This window comes from Zootoca vivipara, chromosome 6 (genome assembly GCF_963506605.1).
Source record: "Zootoca vivipara chromosome 6, rZooViv1.1, whole genome shotgun sequence".
Lineage (NCBI taxonomy): Eukaryota > Metazoa > Chordata > Lepidosauria > Squamata > Lacertidae > Zootoca > Zootoca vivipara.
This window is the reverse complement of record NC_083281.1, coordinates 11,137,654-11,158,977: the sequence shown is the minus strand read 5'-3', so window position 1 is coordinate 11,158,977 and position 21,324 is coordinate 11,137,654. Positions and strand designations below refer to the sequence as shown.

The 21,324-nt window shown below is 47.2% G+C and overlaps 1 protein-coding gene across 4 annotated transcripts in view; it reads left to right on the top strand.

Annotated features, from left to right (window-relative positions):
- MUC16 (mucin 16, cell surface associated) overlaps positions 1 to 21,324 on the top strand; it is a 159,290-nt gene that overhangs the window by 72,830 nt on the left and 65,136 nt on the right. For all 4 annotated transcript variants that reach the window (XM_060275410.1, XM_060275413.1, XM_060275411.1 and 1 more), the window contains one exon: positions 4,457 to 19,753. In XM_060275410.1, coding sequence (XP_060131393.1) covers positions 4,457 to 19,753 — 15,297 coding nt within the window. The remainder of the gene's footprint in view (positions 1 to 4,456; positions 19,754 to 21,324) is intronic.

The window sequence follows — 21,324 nt, the reverse complement described above, 5'->3', positions numbered from 1 at the left end:
CTCCTGTGGCAGTGAGTTCCGTAGTTTACCTATGCATGAAGGAGTACAGTACTTCCTTTGATCTTTGCTGAACCTCCCAGCCAGCATTGAGGTCCGGCTCTGAGTGCTCCTCTCCCTCCCTCCGTGCTGAATGTTTTGCAAATATTCACCAAAATCTATCTATTGCAGTCTTTGCTGGGGTGCGTTGGGGTCTGTCCTTTTCTCTCTCTCTTTTTTTAGAGGGGGGAGTGATAGAGTGTGGTCTGAATGTACGAAAAATTCCCAGCTTGCAGGTTTCAGTCCATTATTGACAGGTGAGCAGCCACCCGTGTCTAGAAAATAATGGTCTGTCCTTTGGAAGGAAAGGTGTTTGGGATGACGAACTTTGAGAGCACATAAAAAAGGAGGAAGAGGTATTAGGTTGAGACAGACGAGGTTGTTTTCACTGGCTTCCTTCTGCTATTTGTTTGGGCACAGAAAGGGCACCAGCAAATGGCATGTTTTTGTTGTCTTAGGGTTAATTCAATGTCGCAACAACATCTGTACATGACGTGGTCGCCTCTTTCAGGTTAAACTTTGGGCGAATCTATCAACGGTGTCAGTGCTCTGCCTCTGCAGATGAAATCCCAAAGGGTGCTCATCAATGGCTCCTCTTCATCCTGGAGAGTAGTGACTAGTGGGGTGCCACAGGGTTCTGTCTTGGGCCCAGTCTTATTCAACATCTTTATCAATGACTTGGATGATGGGCTTGAGGGCATCCTGAGCAAGTTTGCAGATGACACCAAATTGGGAGGGGTGGCTAATACCCCAGAGGACAGGATCACACTTCAAAATGACCTTAACAGATTAGAGAACTGGGCCAAAGCAAACAAGATGAATTTCAACAGGGAGAAATGTAAAGTACTACACTTGGGCCAAAAAATTTGAAAGGCACAAATACAGGATGGGAGACACCTGGCTTGAGAGCAGTACATGTGAAAAGGATCTAGGAGTCTTGGTAGACCACAAACTTGACATGAGTCAACAGTGTGATGTTGTAGCAGCTAAAAAAGCCAATGCAATTCTGGGCTGCATCAAGAGGAGTATTGCATCTAGATCAAGGGAAGTAATAGTACCACTGTATTCCACTCTGGTCAGACCTCACCTGGAATACTGTGTCCAGTTCTGGGCACCACAGTTCGAGAAGGATACTGACAAGCTGGAACGTGTCCAGAGGACGGCAACCAAAATGGTCAAAGGCCTGGAAACGGTGCCTTATGAGGAATGGCTTAGGGAGCTGGGTATGTTTAGCCTGGAGAAGAGAAGGTTAAGGGGTGATATGATAGCCATGTTCAAATATATTAAAGGAGGGAGAAAGGTTGTTTTCTGCTGCTCCAGAGAAGCGGACACGGGGCAATGGATTCAAGCTGCAAGAAAGAAGATTCCACCTAAACATTAGGAAGAACGTCCTGACAGTAAGAGCTGTTCAACAGTGGAATTTGCTGCCAAGGAGTGTGGTGGAGTCTCCTTCTTTGGAGGTCTTTAAGCAGAGGCTTGACAGCCATCTGTCAGGAATGCTTTGATGGTGTTTCCTGCTTGGCAGGGGGTTGGACTGGATGGCCCTTGTGGTCTCTTCCAACTCTATGATTCTATTCAGGTTTCCCCACAGGCATCTAAGTGGCCACTGTGAGAACAGGTTGCTGCATTTGATGGCCAGCTGGCAGCAGGAACCTCATCTGTTAGCTTCTGGCTTACTAGCAGCACATGTGAAAAAGATCTCAAGGTCTTGCATGATCACAAGCTGAACATGAGCCAACCGAGTGATGCAGCAGCAAAAAAAGCTAATGCTATTCTAGGCTGCATCAACAGAAGTCTAGTGTCCAGATCAAGGGAAGCCATGGCCCTACCCTGTTCTGTCTTGGTTAGACCACACCTGGAAATACTGGGTCCACTTCTGGGCACCACAATTTAAGGAGGATATTGACAAGCTGGAGGGTGTGCAGAGTAAGGTGACAAGGATGATCAAGGGTCTGGAAACCAAACCTGATGAGGAATGGTTGAGGGAATTGGGGATGTTTAGCCTGGAGAAGATGAGACTGAGAGGAGATAGGAGAGCCATCTTCAAATATCTCAAGGGCTGTGACAAGGAAGAAGGAATAAGCTCGTTTTCTTCTGCTTTAAATGTTAGGACTCGAACCCATGGCTTCAAGTTACATGAAAGGAGATTCTGACATCAGGAAGAATTTTCTGACAGCAAGAGCTGTTTGGCAGTGGAATAGTCTCCCTTGAGAGGTTGCGGACTCTCCTTCCTTGGAGTTTTTTTAAACAGAGGTTGGATGGCCATCTGCCATGGATACTTTATCTGAGATTCTTGAATTGCAGGGGGCTGGACTAGAGGACCCATGGGATCCCTTCCAACTATCATTCTATCATTCTATGATTAACCTCCCCCCCCCAAGTTTACTGGATCTCTAAGAGGCCCAGCCCTACTCTTACCTGTGTAACAGCAGACTCAGCTGGCAGGGGGCAGGCAGTGCCCAAGTGCTGAGAGCACAGACCTGTTGTAAGAACATAAGCAGAGCCCTTTCAGGATCAGGCCAATGGCCACCTAGTCCAGCATCCTCTTCTCACAGTGGCCAACTAGATGCCCCAAACAGAAACCTCCAAGGAGGACCTGAGTGCAACAGCAACTCTCCCCTCCTTTGGCTTCCAGCAGCTGGTATTCAGAAATATTTGTGGCTCCAGCCTTGGAGGCAGAGAAATAGCCAACATGGCTAGTAGCCTTTGTGTGGCTGCCCTGAGCTCCCCAAGTGAGCCCACTGCCTTCAGATGCAGTGATGTAGTGGAGACTGTTATCCTGTTGCCAGGGGTTGAAACAAGGAAGGATTTGCTCCACAAGACCTCCTTCCTTTTCCCTTGCCACGATGCAAAGGAAAGAGTGGGGAGGGATTCTTTCTCCTTGGCTCCTCTCCCTGTCCTGAAGCTATCATTATGGGATTACTTTGGATGGTGAAAGGTTGAGGGCTTGAGCTTTGCCCGCTAAATGCCGAAGAGCGGGTTGCTGCCATTTGACCCTTGGAAAACACACCAGAGGATTTCTCAGCAGGTTAATTCACTTGCAAGCTGGACAAGGCTTCTGCACTCTTGACTGTGACTGCTGCATGATGACAGCCTTATGTTTTTATTTATATAGGAGGATACATATAGGAGGATGTGAAGTCTTAGTTGTGTCTGATGTGCTCAGAGAGGGATAGGAGGACCTGTCCATTTTGATTCTCAAAAGTTTCTCATTTTTCCAATCTGAAATTCTGTTCCCCACTTTTTGCAGAAGTTTGCAATTCTTTTCTATTCCTTGTCAAAATCTGCCAGCCTTTTAGTGCAGCTTTCTCCCGCTGAACACATTTTTACCTTGCCGTTTTGACGAATGTCCATATTTCTGCCAGCAATTTTCCTTAATGCATTGCAACTTTACAGTGTTACTTTTACTAATCTATTCATATATATTTTTGCACACTTTCCCTAAATATATGCCTTTTTGTTAATGTTGGCTGGAGAACTGCATTGCAAATTTTGGATAAGTACAGATGTGTTTCGGTACTAAAATTGTTTCAGAAAGTGGAAATTAGTTTTCCTTTAAATGTGAACAGTCCATTGCATCTGAATCAAAAGAGGCTCTGCAGGTTGAATCAGGACCAACAGTCTAGTCCAGAGATTGACTGGATTGAGGCCCAGTGAATTTAAGATGAATCCTGATAAATTAGAAGTGCTGGGTGGGGGTCCGTTTCCACCAAAATTGGGTGGAATGAATTATGCCAGGAAAGGATGAAATACCCCTGAAAGAACAGGTTCATAGTCTCATACAGTGTTTCCCAAACATGGGTTTCCAGCTGTTTTTGGACTATAACACCCATCATCCCTAGCTAGCGAGACCAGTGGCCAGAGATGATGGGAAATGTAGTAAAAAAACCCTGGAGACCCAAGTTTGGGAAACGCTGGTCTAGGAATATTCATAGATTCAGACTCTCAATAGAGTCCAAAGTAGCTGCTGTGGACAGGAGTGTCAAGGCCCACCTTAGACTGGCTTCTGAACCAGCATAGCCTAGACTCCATTCTCCAGAGACTTCCTGGCTTGACTACTGCAAAGCATTCTATGTGGGGCTGCCCTTGACAGTGGCCCAGAGGCTGCAGCTAGTGAAAATGGCAGAGGCCCCAGTCTGCATAATGTAGTGTCGTATGTATAATCAAGAGAACTTGCTTGGTAAACAATTGCCTATTGTAAAATTGGGTAATGCAAATGGAAAAATAAAAAAGCAAAATGTAATCCATGGGATTACAAATGCACAAAGTCAAGAAACACATGCCAAAGGAAATCTTCAAACAAATATGAATGTGCCATTTATACTACCTTCCGTGTTTCTTTAACAAATTGCATTCTACAAAAACTAATAACATTCTGTCCAGAGCATGGAAGTAAAATTAATCCTGTTTCACTTTTAAGTGGCAGGAAGCCTGCTGCCTTTGTTTCCAACACAGGCAACAACAGCATCTTCAGAAGCCACATTTTCTCCAATCTCCACTACGGTTCCCCCACCAAGTACTGAAAATGAATCCAATACCACCAAAAAGACAACGGGGCGAATATCAACATCTTCAGCAGCCACAACTTCTGTGATGTCCACTACAGTTCCCCCATCAAGTACGGAAACTGAATCCAGTACCACCACAAAGACAACAGGACCAATATCAACATTTGCAGAAGCCACAACTTCTGTGATCTCCACTACGGTTCCCCCATCAAGTACGGAAACTGAATCCAGTACCCTCACAAAGACAACAGGACCAATATCAAAATCTGCAGAAACCACAACATCTGTGATCTCCACTACAATTCCCCCATCAAGTACAGAAACTAAATCCAGTACCGCCACAAAGACAACAGGTCCAATATCAACATCTGCAGAAGCCACAACTTCTGTGATGTCCACTATGGTTCCCCCATCAAGTACCGAAACTGAATTCAGTACCGCCAGAAAGACAACAGGGCCAATATCAACATCTGCAGAAGCTACAACATCTGTAATCTCCACTACAATTCCCCCATCAAGTACAGAAACTGAATCCAGTACCGCCACAAAGACAACAGGACCAATATCAACATCTGTAGAAGCCACAACTTCTGTGATCTCCACTACGGTTCCCCCATCAAGTACAGAAACTGAATCCAGTACCGCCAAAAAGACAACAGGACCAATATCAACATCTGCAGAAGCCGCAACTTCTGTGATCTCCACTACGGTTCCCCCATCAAGTACAGAAACTGAATCCAGTACCGCCAAAAAGACAACAGGACCAATATCAACATCTGCAGAAGCCGCAACTTCTGTGATCTCCACTACGGTTCCCCCATCAAGTACCGAAACTGAATCCAGTACCACCACAAAGGCAACAGGACCAATATCAACATCTGCAGAAGCCGCAACTTCTGTGATCTCCACTACGGTTCCCCCATCAAGTACCGAAACTGAATCCAGTACCACCACAAAGACAACAGGGCCAATATCAAAATCTGCAGAAGCCACAACATCTCTGATATCCACTACAATTCCCCCATCAAGTACGGAAACTGAATCCAGTACCGTCACAAAGACAACAGGACAAATATCAACATCTGCAGAAGCCACAACTTCTGTGATCTCCACTACAGTTCCCCCATCAAGTACCGAAACTGAATCCAGTACCGCCACTAAGACAACAGGACCAATATCAACATCTGCAGAAGCCACAACTTCTGTAATCTCCACTACGGTTCCCCCATCAAGTACCGAAACTGAATCCAGTACCGCCACAAAGACAACAGGACAAATATCAACATCTGCAGAAGCCACAACTTCTGTGATCTCCACTACAGTTCCCCCATCAAGTACCGAAACTGAATCCAGTACCGCCACTAAGACAACAGGACCAATATCAACATCTGCAGAAGCCACAACTTCTGTAATCTCCACTACGGTTCCCCCATCAAGTACCGAAACTGAATCCAGTACCGCCACAAAGACAACAGGACCAATATCAACATCTGCAGAAGCCACAACTTCTGTGATCTCCACTACGGTTCCCCCATCAAGTACCGAAACTGAATCCAGTACCGCCAGAAAGACAACGGGTCCAATAACAAGATCTGCAGAAGCCACAACTTCTGTGATCTCCACTACGGCTCCCACATCAAGTACCAAAACTGAATCCAGTATCACCACAAAGACAACAGGGCCAATATCAACATCTGCAGAAGGCACAACTTCTGTAATCTCCACTACAGTTCCCGCATCAAATACAGAAACTGAATCCAGTACCCTCACAAAGACAAAAGGACCAATATCAAAATCTGCAGAAGCCACAACTTCTGTAATCTCCACTACGGTTCCCCCATCAAGTACCGAAACTGAATCCAGTACCGCCACAAAGACAACAGGACCAATATCAACATCTGCAGAAGCCACAACTTCTGTGATCTCCACTACGGTTCCCCCATCAAGTACCGAAACTGAATCCAGTACCGCCAGAAAGACAACGGGTCCAATAACAAGATCTGCAGAAGCCACAACTTCTGTGATCTCCACTACGGCTCCCACATCAAGTACCAAAACTGAATCCAGTATCACCACAAAGACAACAGGGCCAATATCAACATCTGCAGAAGGCACAACTTCTGTAATCTCCACTACAGTTCCCGCATCAAATACAGAAACTGAATCCAGTACCCTCACAAAGACAAAAGGACCAATATCAAAATCTGCAGAAGCCACAACTTCTGTGATCTCCACTACGGTTCCCTCCTCAAGTATGGAAGCTGAATCCAGTACCCTCACAAAGACAACAGGTCCAATTTCAACGTCTGCAGAAGCCACAACTTCTGTGATGTTCACTACGGTTCCCCCATCAAGTACCGAAACTGAATCCAGTACCACCACAAAGACAACAGGTCCAATATCAACATCTGCCACAACTTCTGTGATGTCCACCATGGTTCCCCCATCAAGTACCGAAACTGAATTCAGTACCGCCAGAAAGACAACAGGGCCAATATCAACATCTGCAGAAGCTACAACATCTGTGATCTCCACTACAATTCCCCCATCAAGTACAGAAACTGAATCCAATACCACCAAAAAGACAACAGGGCGAATATCAACATCTGCAGAAGCCACAACTTCTGTGATGTCCACTACAGTTCCCCCATCAAGTACCGAAACTGAATCCAGTACCGCCACAAAGACAACAGGTCCAATTTCAACATCTGCAGAAGCCACAACTTCTGTGATCTCCACTACGGTTCCCCCATCAAGTACCGAAACTGAATCCAATACCGCCAGAAAGACAACAGGACCAATATCAACATCTGCAGAAGCCACAACTTCTGTGATCTCCACTACGGTTCCCCCATCAAGTACCGAAACTGAATCCAGAACCACCACAAAGACAACCGGGCCAATATCAACATCTGCAGAAGCCGCAACTTCTGTGATCTCCACTACGGTTCCCCCATCAAGTACCGAAACTGAATCCAGTACCACCACAAAGACAACAGGGCCAATATCAAAATCTGCAGAAGCCACAACATCTCTGATATCCACTACAATTCCCCCATCAAGTACGGAAACTGAATCCAGTACCGTCACAAAGACAACAGGACAAATATCAACATCTGCAGAAGCCACAACTTCTGTGATCTCCACTACAGTTCCCCCATCAAGTACCGAAACTGAATCCAGTACCGCCACTAAGACAACAGGACCAATATCAACATCTGCAGAAGCCACAACTTCTGTAATCTCCACTACGGTTCCCCCATCAAGTACCGAAACTGAATCCAGTACCGCCACAAAGACAACAGGACCAATATCAACATCTGCAGAAGCCACAACTTCTGTGATCTCCACTACGGTTCCCCCATCAAGTACCGAAACTGAATCCAGAACCACCACAAAGACAACCGGGCCAATATCAACATCTGCAGAAGGCACTAGTTCTGTAATCTCCACTACGGTTCCCGCATCAAATACAGAAACTGAATCCAGTACCCTCACAAAGACAACAGGGCCAATATCAAAATCTGCAGAAGCTACAACATCTGTGATCTCCACTACAATTCCCCCATCAAGTACCGAAACTGAATCCAGTACCGCCACAAAGACAACTGGTCCAATATCAACATCTGCAGAAGCCACGACTTCTGTGATGTCCACTACGGTTCCCCCATCAAGTACAGAAACTGAATCCAGTACCACCACAAAGACAACAGGGCCAATATCAACATCTGCAGAAGCCACAACATCTGTGATGTCCACTACAGTTCCCCCATCAAGTACCGAAACTGAATCCAGTACCGCCAGAAAGACAACAGGACCAATATCAACATCTGCAGAAGCCACAACTTCTGTGATCTCCACTGCAGTTCCCCCATCAAGTACCGAAACTGAATCCAGTACTGCCAGAAAGACAACAGGACCAAAATCAACATCTGCAGAAGCCACAACTTCTGTGATCTCCACTACGGTTCCCCCATCAAGTACCGAAACTGAATCCAGTACCACCACAAAGACAACAGGACCAATATCAACATCTGCAGAAGCCACAACTTCTGTGATCTCCACTACGGTTCCCCCATCAAATACAGAAACTGAATCCAGTACCACCACAAAGACAACAGGACCAATATCAACATCTGCAGATGCCACAACTTCTGTGATCTCCACTACGGTTCCCCCATCAAGTACCGAAACTGAATCCAGTACCGCCAGAAAGACAACGGGTCCAATAACAAGATCTGCAGAAACCACAACTTCTGTGATCTCCACTACAGTTCCCCCATCAAGTACCGAAACTGAATCCAGTACGACCACAAAGACAACAGGGCCAATATCAACATCTGCAGAAGCCACAACTTCTGTGATCACCACTACGGTTCCCTCATCAAGTACGGAAACTGAATCCAGTACCCTCACAAAGACAACAGGACCAATAACAACATCTGCAGAAGCCACAACATCTGTGATCTCCACTACAATTTCCCCATCAAGTACAGAAACTGAATCCAGTACCGCCAGAAAGACAACCGGACCAATATCAAAATCTGCAGAAGCCACAACTTCTGTGATCTCCACTACGGTTCCCTCCTCAACTACGGAAATTGAATCCAGTACCACCACAAAGACAACAGGTCCAATATCAACATCTGCAGAAGCCACAACTTCTGTGATGTCCACTACGGTTCCCCCATCAAGTACCGAAACTGAATCCAGTACCGCCACAAAGACAACAGGTCCAATATCAACATTTGCAGAAGCCACAACTACTGTGATCTCGACTACACCTCCCCCATCAAGTACCGAAACTGAATCCAGTACCGCCAGAAAGACAACAGGACCAATATCAACATCTGCAGAAGCCACAACTTCTGTGATCTCCACTACGGCTCCCCCATCAAGTACCAAAACTGAATCCAGTATCACCACAAAGACAACAGGGCCAATATCAACATCTGCAGAAGGCACAACTTCTGTAATCTCCACTACGGTTCCCGCATCAAATACAGAAAATGAATCCAGTACCCTCACAAAGACAAAAGGACCAATATCAAAATCAGCAGAAGCCACAACTTCTGTGATCTCCACTACGGTTCCCTCCTCAAGTACGGAAACTGAATCCAGTACCGCCACAAAGACAACCGGGCCAATATCAACATCTGCAGAAGGCACAAGTTCTGTAATCTCCACTACGGTTCCCGCATCAAATACAGAAACTGAATCCAGTACCCTCACAAAGACAACAGGACCAATATCAAAATCTGCAGAAGCCACAACTTCTGTGATGTCCACTACGGTTCCCTCATCAAGTACGGAAACTGAATCCAGTACCACCACAAAGACAACAGGTCCAATATCAACATCTGCCACAACTTCTGTGATGTCCACTATGGTTCCCCCATTAAGTACCGAAACTGAATCCAGTACCACCACAAAGACAACAGTGCCAATATCAACATCTGCAGAAGCCACAACTTCTGTAATCTCAACTACGGTTCCCGCATCAAATACAGAAACTGAATCCAGTACCCTCACAAAGACAACAGGACCAATATCAAAATCTGCAGAAGCCACAACTTCTGTGATGTCGACTACAGTTCCCTCATCAAGTACGGAAACTGAATCCAGTACCATCACAACGACAACAGGTCCAATATCAAAATCTGTAGAAGCCACAACTTCTGTGATCTCCACTACGGTTCCCTCCTCAAGTACGGAAACTGAATCCAGTACCATCACAAAGACAACAGGTCCAATATCAACATCTGCAGAAGCCACAACATCTGTGATCTCCACTCCGGTTCCCCCATCAAGTACCGAAACTGAATCCAGTACCGCCAGAAAGACAACAGGACCAATATCAAGATCTGCAGAAGCCACAACTTCTGTGATCTCCACTACGGTTCCCTCATCAAGTACGGAAACTGAATCCAGTACCACCACAAAGACAACAGGTCCAATATCAACATCTGTCACAACTTCTGTGATGTCCACTACGGTTCCCCCATCAAGTACAGAAACAGAATCCAGTACCACCACAAAGAAAACAGGGCCAATATCAACGTCTGCAGAAGCCACAACTTCTGTGATTTCCACTACAGTTCCCCCATCAAGTACGGAAACTGAATCCAGTACCGCCAGAAAGACAACAGGGCCAATATCAACATCTGCAGAAGCTACAACATCTGTGATCTCCACTAGAATTCTGCCATCAAGTACAGAAACTGAATCCAGTACCGCCAGAAAGACAACAGGTCCAATATCAACATCTGCAGAAGCCACAACTTCTGTGATGTCCACTACGGTTACCCCATCAAGTACAGAAACTGAATCCAGTACCGCCAAAAAGACAACAGGGCCAATATCAACGTCTGCAGAAGCCACAACTTCTGTGATTTCCACTACAGTTCCCCCATCAAGTACCGAAACTGAAACCAGTACCACCACAAAGACAACAGGGCCAATATCAACGTCTGCAGAAGCCACAACTTCTGTGATGTCCACTACGGTTCCCTCATCAAGTACGGAAACTGAATCCAGTACCACCACAAAGACAACAGGTCCAATATCAACATCTGCCACAACTTCTGTGATGTCCACTATGGTTCCCCCATCAAGTACAGAAACAGAATCCAGTACCACCAGAAAGACAACAGGGCCAATATCAACGTCTGCAGAAGCCAAAACTTCTGTGATGTCCACTACAGTTCCCCCATCAAGTACGGAAACTGAATCCAGTACTGCCAGAAAGACAACAGGGCCAATATCAACATCTGCAGAAGCTACAACATCTGTGATCTCGACTACAATTCCCCCATCAAGTACAGAAACTGAATCCAGTACCGCCAGAAAGACAACAGGTCCAATATCAACATCTGCAGAAGCCACAACTTCTGTGATGTCCACTACGGTTCCCCCATCAAGTACAGAAACTGAATCCAGTACCGCCACAAAGACAACAGGTCCAATATCAACATCTGCAGAAGCCACAACTTCTGTGATCTCCACTACAGTTCACCCATCAAGTACGGAAACTGAATCCAGTACCGCCAAAAAGACAACCGGACAAATATCAGCATCTGCAGAAGCCACAACATCTGTGATCTCCACTACGGTTCCCCCATCAAGTACCGAAACTGAATCCAGTACCACCACAAAGACAACAGGGCCAATATCAACATCTGCAGAAGCCACAACTTCTGTAATCTCCACTACGGTTCCCGCATCAAATACAGAAACTGAATCCAGTACCCTCACAAAGACAACAGGACCAATATCAAAATCTGCAGAAGCCACAACTTCTGTGATGTCCACTACGGTTCCCTCATCAAGTACGGAAACTGAATCCAGTATCACCACAAAGACAACAGGGCCAATATCAACAACTGCAGAAGCCACAACTTCTGTGATCTCCACTACGGTTCCCCCATCAAGTACCGAAACTGAATCCAGTACCAGGACAAAGACAACAGGGCGAATATCAACACCTGAGGAAGCCACAGCTTTTGTGATCTCCACTACACTTCTCCCATCAAGTACCGAAACTGAATCCACTACATCTAGAGAAACAAGATCTACAATGCTATCAGAACAATCAACATATTCTCCCCTGCAGACCACAGAGATCCCATCAAGTACTGAGGCTCTATCCACTTCACCAAAGGACATTAAAGGGCTAACATCAACTGCACCAGAAGCCACCACTTCTCCACTGCAGACCACAGAGATCCCATCAAGTACTGAGGCTCTATCCACTTCTCCAATTGAGATTACAAGGCTGACATCAACTGCACCAGAAGCCACCACTTCTCCACTGCAGACCACGGAGATCCCATCAAGTACTGAGCCTATATCCACTTCACCAAAGGAGACAACATTCATGACATCAACTGCAGCAGAAGCCACCACTTCTCCACTGCAGACCACAGAGATCCTATCACGTACTGAGGCTCTATCCACTTCTCCAACGGAGACTACAAGGCTGACATCAACTGCACCAGAAGCCACCACTTCTCCACTGCGGACCACAGAGATCCCATCAACTACTGAGGCTCTATCCACTTCTCCAATGGAGACTACAAGGCTGACATCAACTGCACCAGAAGCCACCATTTCTCCACTGCAGACCACAGAGATCCCATCAACTACTGAGGCTCTATCCACTTCACCAAAGGAGACGACATTGATGACATCAACTGCACCAGAAGCCACCACTTCTCCACTGCAGACGACCGAGATCCCATCAAGTACTGAGGCTCTTTCCACTTCACCAAAGGAGACGACATTGATGACATCAACTGCACCAGAAGCCACCACTTCTCCACTGCAGACCACCGAAATCCCCTCAAGTACTGAGGCTCTCTCCACTTCACCAAAGGAGACAACATTGATGAAATCAACTGCACCAGAAGCCACCACTTCTCCACTGCAGACCACAGAAATCCCATCAAGTACTGAGGCTCTATCCACTTCTCCAAAGGAGACTACATTGATGACATCAACTGCACCAGAAGCCACCACTTCTCCACTGCAGACCACAGAAATCCCATCAAGTACTGAGGCTCTCTCCACTTCACCAAAGGAGACTACATTGATGACATCAACTGCACCAGAAGCCACCACTTCTCCACTGCAGACCACAGAAATCCCATCAAGTACTGAGGTTCTATCCACTTCTCCAAAGGAGACAACATTGATGACATCAACTGCACCAGAAGCCACCACTTCTCCACTGCAGACCACAGAGATCCCATCAAGTACTGAGCTTTTATCCACTTCTCCAATGGAGACGACATTGATGACATCAACTGCACCAGAAGCCACCACTTCTCCACTGCAGACCACAGAGATTACATCAAGTACTGAGGCTCTATCCACTTCTCCAATGGAGACGACATTGATGACATCAACTGCACCAGAAGCCACCACTTCTCCCCTCCAGACCACCGAGATCCCATCAAGTACTGAGGTTCTATTCACTTCTCCAATGGAGACTACCTTGATGACATCAACTGCACCAGAAGCCACCACTTCTCCACTGCAGACCACAGAGATCCCATCAAGTACTGAGGTTCTATCCACTTCTCCAAAGGAGACAACATTGATGACATCAACTGCAGCAGAAGCCACCACTTCTCCACTGCAGACCACAGAGATCCCATCAAGTACTGAGGCTCTCTCCACTTCACCAAAGGAGACTACATTGATGACATCAACTGCACCAGAAGCCACCACTTCTCCCCTCCAGACCACAGTGATCCCATCAAGTACTGAGGCTCTCTCCACTTCACCAAAGGAGACGACATTGATGACATCAACTGCACCAGAAGCCACCACTTCTCCCCTCCAGACCACAGAAATCCCATCAATTACTGAGGCTCTTTCCACTTCTCCAACGGAGATGACATTGATGATATCAACTGCACCAGAAGCCACCACTTCTCCACTGCAGACCACAGAGATACCATCAATTACTGAGGCTCTTTCCACTGCTCTGAAAGAGACTACAGGACTGACATCAACTGCGCCAGAAGCCACCACTTCTCCACTGCAGACCACAGAGATCCCATCAAGTACTGAGGTTCTATCCACTTCTCCAAAGGAGACAACATTGATGACATCAACTGCACCAGAAGCCACCACTTCTCCACTGCAGACCACAGAGATCCCATCAAGTACTGAGGTTCTATCCACTTCTCCAAAGGAGACAACATTGATGACATCAACTGCACCAGAAGCCACCACTTCTCCCCTCCAGACCACCGAGATCCCATCAAGTACTGAGGTTCTATTCACTTCTCCAATGGAGACTACCTTGATGACATCAACTGCACCAGAAGCCACCACTTCTTCACTGCAGACCACAGAGATACCATCAAGTACTGAGTCTCTATCCACTTCACCAAAGGAGACGACATTGATGACATCACCTGCCCCAGAAGCCACCTCTTCTCCACTGCAGACCACTGAGATCCCATCAAGTACTGAGGCTCTATCCACTTCTCCAAAGGAGACAACATTGATGACATCAACTGCACCAGAAGCCACCACTTCTCCAATGCAGACCACAGAGATCCCATCAAGTGCTCAGGCTCTCTCCACTTCACCAAAGGAGACCACATTGATGACATCAAGTGCACCAGAAGCCACCACTTCTCCACTGCAGACCACCGAGATCCCATCAAGTACTGAGGCTCTATCCACTTCTCTAAAGGAGACTACAGGGCTAACATCAACTGCAGCAGAAGCCACCACTTCTCCACTGCAGACCACCGAGATCCCATCAAGTACTGAGGCTATATCCACTTCTCCAAAGGAGACAACATTGATGACATCAACTGCACCAGAAGCAACCACTTCTTCACTGCAGACCACCGAGATCCCATCAAGTACTGAGGCTCTATCCACTTCTCCAAAGGAGACTACATTGATGACATCAACTGCACCAGAAGCCACCACTTCTCCACTGCAGACCACCGAGATCCCAACAAGTACTGAGGCTATATCCACTTCTCCAAAGGAGACTACATTGATGACATCAACTGCACCAGAAGCCACCACTTCTCCACTGCAGACCACAGAGATCCCATCAAGTACTGAGGCTCTCTCCACTTCACCAAAGGAGACTACATTGATGACATCAACTGCACCAGAAGCCACCACTTCTCCCCTCCAGACCACAGAAATCCCATCAATTACTGAGGCTCCTTCCACTTCTCCAACGGAGATGACATTGATGATATCAACTGCACCAGAAGCCACCACTTCTCCACTGCAGACCACAGAGATACCATCAATTACTGAGGCTCTTTCCACTGCTCTGAAAGAGACTACAGGACTGACATCAACTGCGCCAGAAGCCACCACTTCTCCACTGCAGACCACAGAGATCCCATCAAGTACTGAGGTTCTATCCACTTCTCCAAAGGAGACAACATTGATGACATCAACTGCACCAGAAGCCACCACTTCTCCACTGCAGACCACAGAGATCCCATCAAGTACTGAGGTTCTATCCACTTCTTCAAAGGAGACAACATTGATGACATCAACTGCACCAGAAGCCACCACTTCTCCCCTCCAGACCACCGAGATCCCATCAAGTACTGAGGTTCTATTCACTTCTCCAATGGAGACTACCTTGATGACATCAACTGCACCAGAAGCCACCACTTCTCCACTGCAGACCACCGAGATCCCATCAAGTACTGAGGCTCTATCCACTTCTCTAAAGGAGACTACAGGGCTAACATCAACTGCAGCAGAAGCCACCACTTCTCCACTGCAGACCACCGAGATCCCAACAAGTACTGAGGCTATATCCACTTCTCCAAAGGAGACAACATTGATGACATCAACTGCACCAGAAGCAACCACTTCTTCACTGCAGACCACCGAGATCCCATCAAGTACTGAGGCTCTATCCACTTCTCCAAAGGAGACTACATTGATGACATCAACTGCACCAGAAGCCACCACTTCTCCACTGCAGACCACCGAGATCCCAACAAGTACTGAGGCTATATCCACTTCTCCAAAGGAGACTACATTGATGACATCAACTGCACCAGAAGCCACCACTTCTCCACTGCAGACCACAGAGATCCCATCAAGTACTGAGGCTCTCTCCACTTCTCCAAAGGAGACGACATTGATGACATCAACTGCACCAGAAGCCACCAGTTCTCCCCTCCAGACCACAGAAATCCCATCAAGTACTGAGGCTCTCTCCACTTCACCAAAGGAGACGACATTGATGACATCAACTGCACCAGAAGCCACCACTTCTACACTGCAGACCACAGAGATACCATCAATTACTGAGGCTCTTTCCACTGCTCTGAAAGAGACTACAGGACTGACATCAACTGCGCCAGAAGCCACCACTTCTCCACTGCAGACCACAGAGATCCCATCAAGTACTGAGGTTCTATCCACTTCTCCAAAGGAGACAACATTGATGACATCAACTGCACCAGAAGCCACCACTTCTCCACTGCAGACCACAGAGATCCCATCAAGTACTGAGGTTCTATCCACTTCTCCAAAGGAGACAACATTGATGACATCAACTGCACCAGAAGCCACCACTTCTCCCCTCCAGACCACCGAGATCCCATCAAGTACTGAGGTTCTATTCACTTCTCCAATGGAGACTACCTTGATGACATCAACTGCACCAGAAGCCACCACTTCTTCACTGCAGACCACAGAGATACCATCAAGTACTGAGTCTCTATCCACTTCACCAAAGGAGACGACATTGATGACATCACCTGCCCCAGAAGCCACCTCTTCTCCACTGCAGACCACTGAGATCCCATCAAGTACTGAGGCTCTATCCACTTCTCCAAAGGAGACAACATTGATGACATCAACTGCACCAGAAGCCACCACTTCTCCAATGCAGACCACAGAGATCCCATCAAGTGCTCAGGCTCTCTCCACTTCACCAAAGGAGACCACATTGATGACATCAACTGCAGCAGAAGCCACCACTTCTCCACTGCAGACCACCGAGATCCCAACAAGTACTGAGGCTATATCCACTTCTCCAAAGGAGACAACATTGATGACATCAACTGCACCAGAAGCAACCACGTCTTCACTGCAGACCACCGAGATCCCATCAAGTACTGAGGCTCTATCCACTTCTCCAAAGGAGACTACATTGATGACATCAACTGCACCAGAAGCCACCACTTCTCCACTGCAGACCACCGAGATCCCAACAAGTACTGAGGCTATATCCACTTCTCCAAAGGAGACTACATTGGAGACATCAACTGCACCAGAAGCCACCACTTCTCCACTGCAGACCACAGTGATCCCATCAAGTACTGAGTCTCTATCCACTTCACCAAAGGAGACTACATTGATGACATCAACTGCACCAGAAGCCACCACTTCTCTACTGCAGACCACAGAAATCCCATCAAGTACTGAGGCTCTCTCCACTTCTCCAAAGGAGACTACAGGGCTGACATCAACTGCACCAGAAGCCACCACTTCTCCACTGCAGACCACAGAAATCCCATCAAGTACTGAGGCTCTCTCCACTTCACCAAAGGAGACGACATTGATGACATCAACTGCACCAGAAGCCACCACTTCTCCACTGCAGACCACAGAAATCCCATCAAGTACTGAGGCTCTCTCCACTTCACCAAAGGAGACAACACTGATGACATCAACTGCACCAGAAGCAACCACTTCTCCACTGCAGACCACAGAGATCCCATCAAGTACTGAGGCTCTCTCCACTTCACCAAAGGAGACGACATTGATGACATCAACTGCACCAGAAGCCACCACTTCTCCCCTCCAGACCACAGAAATCCCATCAATTACTGAGATTCTATCCACTTCTCCAACGGAGATGACATTGATGACATCAACTGCACCAGAAGCCACCACTTCCCCACTGCAGACCACAGAGATACCATCAATTACTGAGGCTCTTTCCACTGCTCTGAAAGAGACTACAGGACTGACATCAACTGCACCAGAAGCCACCACTTCTCCACTGCAGACCACAGAGATACCATCAAGTACTGAGGTTCTATTCACTTCTCCAATGGAGACTACCTTGATGACATCAACTGCACCAGAAGCCACCACTTCTCCACTGCAGACCACAGAGATACCATCAAGTACTGAGGCTCTATCCACTTCTCCAACGGAGACTACCTTGATGACATCAACTGCACCAGAAGCCACCACTTCTCCACTGCAAACCACAGAGATCCCATCAAGTACTGAGGTTTTATCCACTTCTCCAATGGAGACAACATTGATGACATCAACTGCACCAGAAGCCACCACTTCTCCACTGCAGACCACCGAGATCCCATCAAGTACTGAGGTTCTATTCACTTCTCCAATGGAGACTACCTTGATGACATCAACTGCACCAGAAGCCACCACTTCTCCACTGCAGACCACAGAGATACCATCAAGTACTGAGGCTCTATCCACTTCTCCAACGGAGACTACCTTGATGACATCAACTGCACCAGAAGCCACCACTTCTCCACTGCAGACCACAGAGATCCCATCAAGTACTGAGGTTTTATCCACTTCTCCAATGGAGACAACATTGATGACATCAACTGCACCAGAAGCCACCACTTCTCCACTGCAGACCACCGAGATCCCATCAAGTACTGAGGTTCTATTCACTTCTCCAATGGAGACTACCTTGATGACATCAACTGCACCAGAAGCCACCACTTCTTCACTGCAGACCACCGAGATCCCATCAAGTACTGAGGCTCTATCCACTTCACCAAAGGAGACGACATTGATGACATCACCTGCCCCAGAAGCCACCTCTTCTCCACTGCAGACCACCGAGATCCCATCAAGTACTGAGGCTCTATCCACTTCTCCAAAGGAGACAACATTGATGACATCAACTGCACCAGAAGCCACCACTTCTCCACTGCAGACCACAGAGATCCCATCAAGTGCTCAGGCTCTCTCCACTTCACCAAAGGAGACCACATTGATGACATCAAGTGCACCAGAAGCCACCACTTCTCCACTGCAGACCACCGAGATCCCATCAAGTACTGAGGCTATATCCACTTCTCCAAAGGAGACGACATTGATGACATCAACTGCACCAGAAGTAACCACTTCTTCACTGCAGACCACAGAGATCCCATCAAGTACTGAGGTTCTCTCCACTTCTCCAAAGGAGACAACATTGATGACATCAACTGCACTAGAAGCCACCACTTCTCCACTGCAGACCACCGAGATCCCATCAAGTACTGAGGCTCTCTCCACTTCTCCAAAGGAGACAACATTGATGACATCAACTGCACCAGAAGCAACCACTTCTCCACTGCAGACTACAGAGATCCCATCAAGTACTCAGGCTCTCTCCACTTCACCAAAGGATACTACATTGATGACATCAACTGCATCAGAAGCCACCACTTCTCCACTGCAGACCACCGAGATCCCATCAAGTACTGAGGCTCTATCCACTTCTCCAGTAGAAACTACAGAGTTAACATCAACTGTACATGTTACATCTACTATTCCCGTTGTCCCTGTGGAGGTCACGTCTAGTGGAGAACATCCATCGACCTCTGAAATGTGGACTACTGAGTTAACATCATGGTCAAGAGCTCTTTCTACTTCCCATGGGGAGACTACTGGATTCACATCAGAGACAGCCACCACTCTAGAGACAGAGAGAGGTATGTTCATTTTTTTCCTAAGGGCTCATCCACGCTTACCTTTCCTCCAAATTTTCTAGGCACAGGTTTATGGTTTATTACACTGTATCTGAATGTTTAAAAAACAAGAACTCTGACTCTTTCAACACAAAAACTTGCTGTTTAATGCTGAATTGGAAGAAATGACACATTCAGGTTTTCTGCCAATTTAATGATAAAATGCGAGCTTCTGCAAAGGAAAGCGCTGGGGTGGGCAAAAAAGGACTCAGCCTTTCCACTTTTTAACGAGCAAAGAGTGCTTTACTTACAAACTCTCCTAAGGTCAGATTCATGTCATTTCCCATACAGCATTCAGAAAAAGTTGCACAGGCAGTAAAACTTAGTTTAGTTACAGTGGTAATTTTTTCCCATACCAATGGTTTATAAGAACAATGTGGTCTTGTAAGAACAATGTGGTCTGAGCTTCAGCAACTAGCTCAGACCTCCTCACACATTGAGCTTCTCAGGTGCTGTGGTTTAAATCACTGTGCCGCTTGGACTTGCTGATTGGAACGTTGGCGGTTCGAGGCCCCACGACGGGGTGAGCTCCCGTTGCTCTGTCCCAGTTCCTGCCAATCTAAGAGTTCGAAAGCACGCAGTGCAAGTAGATAAATAGGTACCACTCCAGCGGGAAGGTACCAGCGTTTCTGCTTTGCCAGAAGTGGCTTAGTCATGCTGGCCACATGACCTGGAAAAACTGTCTGCGGAAGCGGACAAACACCGGCTTCCTCGGCCTGTAAAGCTAGATGAGCGCCGCAACCCCAAAGTCGTTCGCGACTGGACTTAACTGTCAGGAATCCCTTTACCTTTACCTTTAAGCCTGTCAGGACAGCTTACTCTCTGGTCTTAACCCTCTCATGCAAAGGGCGAACCTCAGCCTAGAAACACGGCACAAAAGGAAACCTCAATGATCCCTTCCTTTATATACAGGATGCTTTGCAAGGAACAGGTATGGGGTCACCTGCCCCAGGCACTCCCTTTGTGACACAAACAGGAAGCAGTTTAGGATTTGGAGACCTGGAGGATGGGTTGGTGTCCTGGGTCCTGTGGAGAGATCTTGGAAGGTTTGGTTAGACTGGGTGGAGGAATGGGATGAGGATGTAGAGCTCTCAGAACTGGATCCCAAGGAGGTGCTCAGTGGATTGGGCGGCCATGGCCTTGGGGATGGCCTGAGAGAAGCATCCTGAGACCCCAAGTGTTGCATCACAGCAGTCTGTTGTGACCCCAGCACTGTCAGAAAAGAGTCATTTGTATTTGAATATTCTCAACAGGTACAAACATTATAATGTTTGTTGTCAACATAAGAAGGAGGTGACACATTTATTTTCTATCCCATGTAATGACTTTTTGACAGTCCACTGTTTGTTGGGGGTTCCCCCAGACCACCTCTCAGTGGTCCTACCTGAGGATCAGGTCACCACCCATGCAAGTGTCTGACTTCTCCGCTCATTGAATGGGAGGCCCCATGGGGCCAGTGGCGTAGCGTGGGTTGCCCAGGGCCGCGTGGAGCAGGATGGGTAGGAGGCAAACGGTTGGAGTACGCATGCACGTTC